The 6,765-nt window shown below is 38.7% G+C and overlaps 1 protein-coding gene across 1 annotated transcript in view; it reads right to left on the bottom strand.

The window, feature by feature from the left end:
* Positions 1-532: 532 nt before the first annotated feature.
* Positions 533-6,765, bottom strand: part of ABCA12 (ATP-binding cassette, sub-family A (ABC1), member 12) — a 224,601-nt gene continuing 218,368 nt past the window's right edge. The window contains exons 51-53 of the mRNA XM_006891919.1: positions 6,106-6,211; positions 1,597-1,734; positions 533-634 (exon numbers count right to left, since the gene is read on the bottom strand). Coding sequence (XP_006891981.1) covers positions 533-634; positions 1,597-1,734; positions 6,106-6,211 — 346 coding nt within the window. The remainder of the gene's footprint in view (positions 635-1,596; positions 1,735-6,105; positions 6,212-6,765) is intronic.

The raw sequence follows: 6,765 nt of genomic DNA, 5'->3' as shown, positions 1-6,765 counted from the left end.
TGTATTTACAAATACTGAAAATGACATACGTATAAATTGTAGACATTGTGGCTCCTGCTAACTTACCGCTGATATGTGTCTGGCACTTAATACTTTACACATCACAGTAGAGGCGTACATTTATGATGATGGTCATTCTATTTTTCTTTTTTAATAAATTATTTTGTTTGCTTGTGCAATCTACTGTCCCAAACTACTTGACTTTTCTTCTTCACTTTTACTTTTCCACTACTACTTACTATCCATGCCCTTTAAGCTGTTTTTGTATAAAATAATAAATTAATAGAATCATCTCTAGGTGGTCTCACTTGTGTTAAGAATTACCAGCCAATATATTAACATGTTCATAGTTTTGGGAGTACAAGCATTCAATTGAGTAGCAAGAACATTCACGACCTTAGAAAGAAAACTTTCCACACAACATAATACTTAAAAATGAAGATATTTTGAAGAAGCAGCATCTTCTGTGGCTCCTCCTTAAAATGGAGCCACTGGCCGTTTGCTGAGATTGAGTTCTCAGGAGATGCTTAGACTATAACCGATCATCCTGGGAGTCGACACTGATGGTGGATCCTTGGCTGCTTGTGTCTGCTGTTTCATAGGACTTTTGATCTTTGGCAAAATTGATGAAAACCTGAGTTTTCGAGGGAAAGAAAGTAATTAGTGCCTGGTAAACCAAAGGAAGAAATCATTACTATATATTCATATGCAAAGGAAGAGCAAATATGGAGGAAACTAGACTCCATATAGGGATTTGGGGAACACACATACATTCTCTTTCAGACTTTAAAGCCTAAATGGAGGCTAAAAATTATACCTCTATGACTATAATTAGGTTTATGATATAAAGCTCTCTCTCTAATCCAGGATGTCAATCAGCAGAAATGTTCTTTTAGGAGACTAATAAGCAGATTTTTTTAAAAGAAAAATGAATTAACAGCTGTTTGTTTTATAGGTGAAAATATTTCTTTTCATTTTACCTAGATGTATAAATGCTTGATAATCTACATACCATCTGATAGATACAGATGATTTGTAGAATAGAAATAGCTTCATCTCGTCATTTAAAAAATTTAACGTTTTCATGTTTCCTTTTTTAGCCCAAAATGCTTTTAGAAAGAATTTCAGCTCTTTGCTAAATTTTGCAGGTGCAAGATTAGATATGCCTTCAATTAAAAAAACAAAACAAAACCCTACACTGAATGTCATTAAAAAGAAATAACCCAAATGTCTTATTATTAGTATGGGACCTTGTAAAGATGGCTCCTGATTTACAACATATTCAGGTCATGACAAACTGCACATAAGGCTGATGGAAATGTGTGTTTGTGTATGTGTGAGCACATGCATGTAGGTCCCCATCCAAAGTTGTAGTGCATGAGTCATGGATGTTGTCATCCCCAGATACTAACACACACATGTGGTTGTGCAAAGATGAGATTTATCAAGGTCTTCATAGTAAAGGTCTGCAACAATGAAAAGTTAAAGAAAGGAAGTGTTTGACTTGTCAGGCCCTACTTATGACCAAGCCATTGGGTGCACCACTCGGTTGTGAATTGATGGTTTGAATACACACAATCATGTTAACCATCTTACCTCTTCCAGAGTTGTCTGACTCACTAAGAAGTTTGTGATATTTAAGGCAGTCTTGTTGGTTTCTAGAAGATCAAAGATGTTTGCTACGCCTCCTGCTGTGACGGGTACATGATACTCTAACATGCTGAGGTGCTGATCCTGTGGGGGAAACATTGTGAGTTGTCAAGGTTGGGTGGTAGAGATGTGAGTAGCTATGACTTTACCAGGAGCTTAGGAAAATACTGAAATCCATTCCGCTGGAAATGATGCTGCACTGTAAATAATGGGTATGTTTTGAAACTAACAGCTTGCAAAGAGAAGATGGAAAGTTTTATGAATGTCAAAGAGAAAACAAATTAAAAAGCTAATGAAAATTCCAAAGTGTTCTACATTCATGAGCATTTACAAAGCCATTATCATCTTGCTTGGGAAAAAAAACCAAACAAAATCCTTTTGTGGAATAGCGTTTCATTCGTCAGCTTATGCTGACTCACAGAAGTCTCTTCAGAAATCACTTCTAGACATTTCATCTTAATGTTAGGATTGTTTTAAACACTAGGAACTAGTAGTTCAGTTTACATTCACTAACGCTAGATTAGAAGAACATAGTTCAGGGTAAAACACATGCAATTAAAGTACCATTTTCCCCTCAATCTCTACTTCTTAGCGTCCTTATCCTTCCGAATGTCTTCACTTTAGTCGATAGTATTGTCATCTACCTAGTCATGTATTTTGGTCTTCGTGAAATATCTTTAACCCCTTGATCTTTGGCTATCTAATTCGTTTTCAGACTGCGTTTCTTGGCCTTTAAGTAATTATCAACTTGCACCTCTTCTCTGTTTCCACCCTCAAGACCAATGATGCTTATCATTCCCTGAGTTATTATATTGCTTCTTCATAAACCTAGAAACTGTATACACTCAACAATCCTGCCACAAAGTAGCTCTGATCTCATTGGTAGCTGACCCTTTGTTGGGTTTCTGAGATTGCCCATCTTTCTTCCGTGCAGCCGCTTAGGGATTCGAACTGCCAGAGAATCTTAACCTTTGGGTTAGCACAGCACAACTTTATATGGACTATGTGACTAGATCTCCCTCCAAAATAGTTAGGATAGTCAATTAGCGCTAGTTTATTCAGGATGTTTTCTTACTCCAGAATCACTCCTCTAAGCCGTTACGGATCAGACCTACACTGCATGTTCCACACTGGCACTCAAGACGTCCCAAGACTGGACTCTCCTCTCCTCGCCCTTTAGGCCTCATTTCACTTTTCACATTAAATTGCTTTTGTATTACAATCTGTCACTGTGTTAAGTCCATCTTGCTTATTTTTACTTCTAAATTATTGTGTTGCTGTTTCTTTCCAGAGACACAGAAATCACAACAGACTGGTGAATAATAGCCTGTTTAGAGAGAAATCAGACTTTGATCTTCACTGCATTTGCTTGTTGAGAGAGCACCGGCCCTGTGAGGACCAGACCCAGGAGAATGTAATCTTATCACCCGGTGAATAAACACAGATTTCAATCCAGACATTCACTAACAGAAAGAACGTCACAATCAACACAACTCGGGCAAGCAAGGTGTCCTTTAATTTTTAAATTTGATTTTAATTTAGATGATAGGAAATGGGCTTTGATAAGAATCATGAAATCTATTATTTCTTGCAGAGGGTAGCCCTGGCTTCAGGAGGAGGAGGGAAAGGCATCTTATAGAGACAAAGAATTGTCTTTAATAACGCACTGTTTTGTTCTAAAAATTGCTTCATATTAATATTGTGTCTTGCAGTTTATGAAGCAACTTTATGGACAGTTTATTATTTAGTTCTCACACTAATATTATGGAGTGGTTATTATTATTAATAATTTTCAAATGAGAAAAATAAGGCTCAGAAACGTTTTTAATGTCTCGATGGAATCCCACAGACAGAGCTGGACCTCAGTCCCACCCTTTCCAATTTCTCTCTTTCCTTTTTCTGTCTGTCCCACATCGAGTTTCCTTCTAAATTCAATCATTTGCTGTAATCATCTTCAAAGAATTCCTTGGACATCAAAGAGGTTATTGCTGTGATTTCCACCTCCTGTCAGTTAGATATATTTCAAGTATGTATTATGTGAGAGAGAGAGATATGTTTGTGGTTTAGTGGTAAAGAGTTGTGCAGCCAATCCAGAACATGACTGGAACCTACAAGTTACTTCACTGGAGAAGGATGGGCGATTTCCTCCTGTGCACTTAACAGTCTCTGAAAACTTGCTAGAGGGTCAGTTTTAAGTCTGTTCCGACATGACGGTACATGTTAGGACATGACCATCGTGTATGGAGCTCCGGTGGTCTATAAAGATGGACCTCTGGTGATCTAGAGGTGAGAAGCTGTACTGCCAACCCAAATCATTCCAAACCAAGGTTTGAATCCATTCGCTGAGCTGCTCCTTGAGAAGAAGGTGGATAAACTCATCTTGTGTCATTTACAGCCTCTGAAAACCCACTGGAGGGTCAGTGATGAGTTGGTTCTGACTTGACAGCACATAACAACAATATATGAATATCCTAATATGTATATAAAATGTCGTGTTGTAGACTGTAGTCGAGTTGAGCATGACTCATAGCGACCTATGAACAAAAGGCCTGAAGCCCTTCTACAACCATCACCATTTATCAAAGTTCACAGAGTTTCCAGAAGCGTGCTGTTTAGGAAGTGGATACCACTCCTGCTTGGAAGTGCTGGTTGCTTGTTTTGTGGTAAAGAATTATGCTGTCAACCCAAAGGCATATGGGTGGAATCCACCAGCTGCTTTGTGGGAGAAAGATGAGCAGTCTCCTCCCATGTGAACATTGCTGGAGGGTCAGTCAGTGGCTGATTCTGACAGCAACATATTTATATCTCAACTCTGTGTGTGTCAGTATAGAATTATTTTTATTTTTTAATTTTTTTAGTGTAAAATTTTTAAGAAGTAGATCATCAGATTTTTATTGAGTTTCATTTGTTTGTATCTATGTATCCATACACACCCCCCCACACACACACATACACACACACATGATGTTGTTGTTGTTGTTGTTGTTAGGTGCTGTTGAGCCAAGTACAACTCATAGTGACCCATACATATATTGTTGTTGTTGTTGTGTGTCATCGAGTTGGCACTGACCCATAGCTGACCCTTCTGCAGGTTTTTAGAGGAAGTTAATCATACAGGAGGAGACTACACATCTTTCTCCCATGGAGCAGCTGGTGGATTCGAACTGCATGCCTTTGGGGTTCATTGTCATCAAGTTGGAGTACAGAATTCACGTCATCCTTCAGTGGATTTCTGAGGTTGTAAATCACACAGTAGGAGATTTTGCATCTTTCTCCTGGGGAGTTACTGGTGTGTTTGAACAGCCAAAAAAGTGTGGCCTTTGGGTTAACCTCTTGACTACATACATGGTAGGCCCCCAGAGATCTGTGCATGCATATGACTTATATGTATAGATATGCATATATAACATGTATCTCTTCAAAGTCTATCTTCATTCATGGAGACTCCCTTGGAGGCTTTTCAGGCTGTAAATCTTGCAGAAGACTTTTCTCACAGGGTCACTGATGGGTCCTCACTACTGACTTTGTGCTTAGCCGCGCACCACCAAAGGCACTATTTTACTGTTGTTCTTGAGTCCCACGGCGTCAGAACTGACCCATAGCTGACCCTCCAGTCATCTAGGAGATCACCCATCTTGCTTTCACAGAGCAGCTGGTGGATTCAAACTGCATACATTTGTAGCACAATTCCTTACCAGTGAGCCACTATAATGCCTTATATGTATGTATATATGTGTGAAATATAAGGGGGGGTGTGAATGCACACACACACACACACACACACACACACACTAATAAATGATACTATTTTTCAACTCATCTTGGCACTTGAAGACTTGATTTTTCTACAATCCAGCTGAAAGTTTCTTCAGCTTCTCATTCAAGCAAAGAGAAAGGAAGGGATAACCTCTCTTAGAAGTCTAACACTCTATAACTTAGTTAAAAGGGAAAAAAGGGAAAACTCACTTTTCCATAAACCAGAAATATCTGACATTCTTCAGTTTTCTAACAGATACAACTGACAAACTAATAAACATATGTTGTTGTTGTTGTTATTGTTGTTGTTGTTGTTATGTGCCATCAGGTTTCCTGTGACTCATAGCGACCCTGCATGCAACAGCCATAAGCCCTTCTCTAGATTGTGCCAATCTCACTGTCTCTGACACACATATATCCACAATGAAAATTCACCCACAGTCCTAATGCCTGTGTGAGGAAGAAATGGATAAATTTGAAAAAGGGCTTGTGAATGGCAGAAAGCTAAACATACATCACTCACTGTGATGATTCTATCAGCTCATGTTCACTATCCCCCAGAGTATCTCATGTGTCTTGAACTGCTAAATATAATAACATTAATAATAACGCTGTGCTTGATACACTGAAGACAACGAAATTACATTTACGACTAATAAAGCTAGTCGAGATCAAGTGGTGGGAGCATCTCCTACTTACCTTTAAGTATGTTTTGGGGAAGTGCAGCTGCATGAACCTGGTGAGGGCCTCCCTACTCACGCTGGTATTCTTCAAGTGAACCTTGACAGTAAACCCTCGGCCAAATCTAGAAAGAAAAAGTGTGAGATATGATCTGAGCCACATTTTGCCAGGACAGGTCCCCTGGATTCTGGATAATGAAATAGAACCCAAGCTGACCATTAAAGTCCCTTTACTCATAGAAAGACTGTCATTTTGCCATAAAAGATCAGGACATGTTACACTCTTAAAATAGCACAGTGCCATAATTTTGTGTTTATTTCTACCACTGTACAGAGTCAGGCTCTTTGGGCAAGAGCTACATTAGAAAGAGAACATAAAACCTTAGCTCTCTTTGACATCCATGATTTGGCATTTGATGTGCAATTTGGGGTTAAATACTTTGGAGTTTTAAAGTAAGTGAGGTCTTGAGGGGCAGGTCACTGGAAATTTGGTGCCTGCAGTAAAGGTTAAAGTGTCTAGGATTTTAAAAATGAATAATCAATATGCCAGCAGTTAGCATGGAAGAGTAGAGTTCATAAACAAGTCCAAACCGTCTCCCAATGAGCAACATGTAGGATCTACTCTTTATATCTATATATCATCTCTATCTCTATCTCTATCTCTATCTCTATCTCTATC

This window comes from Elephantulus edwardii, unplaced genomic scaffold, assembly GCF_000299155.1.
Source record: "Elephantulus edwardii isolate Elephantulus edwardi_28Jun2011 unplaced genomic scaffold, EleEdw1.0 scaffold00106, whole genome shotgun sequence".
Taxonomy (NCBI): domain Eukaryota; kingdom Metazoa; phylum Chordata; class Mammalia; order Macroscelidea; family Macroscelididae; genus Elephantulus; species Elephantulus edwardii.
The sequence above is the reverse complement of the archived record's forward strand: the minus strand, read 5'-3'. Positions and strand labels throughout refer to the sequence as shown.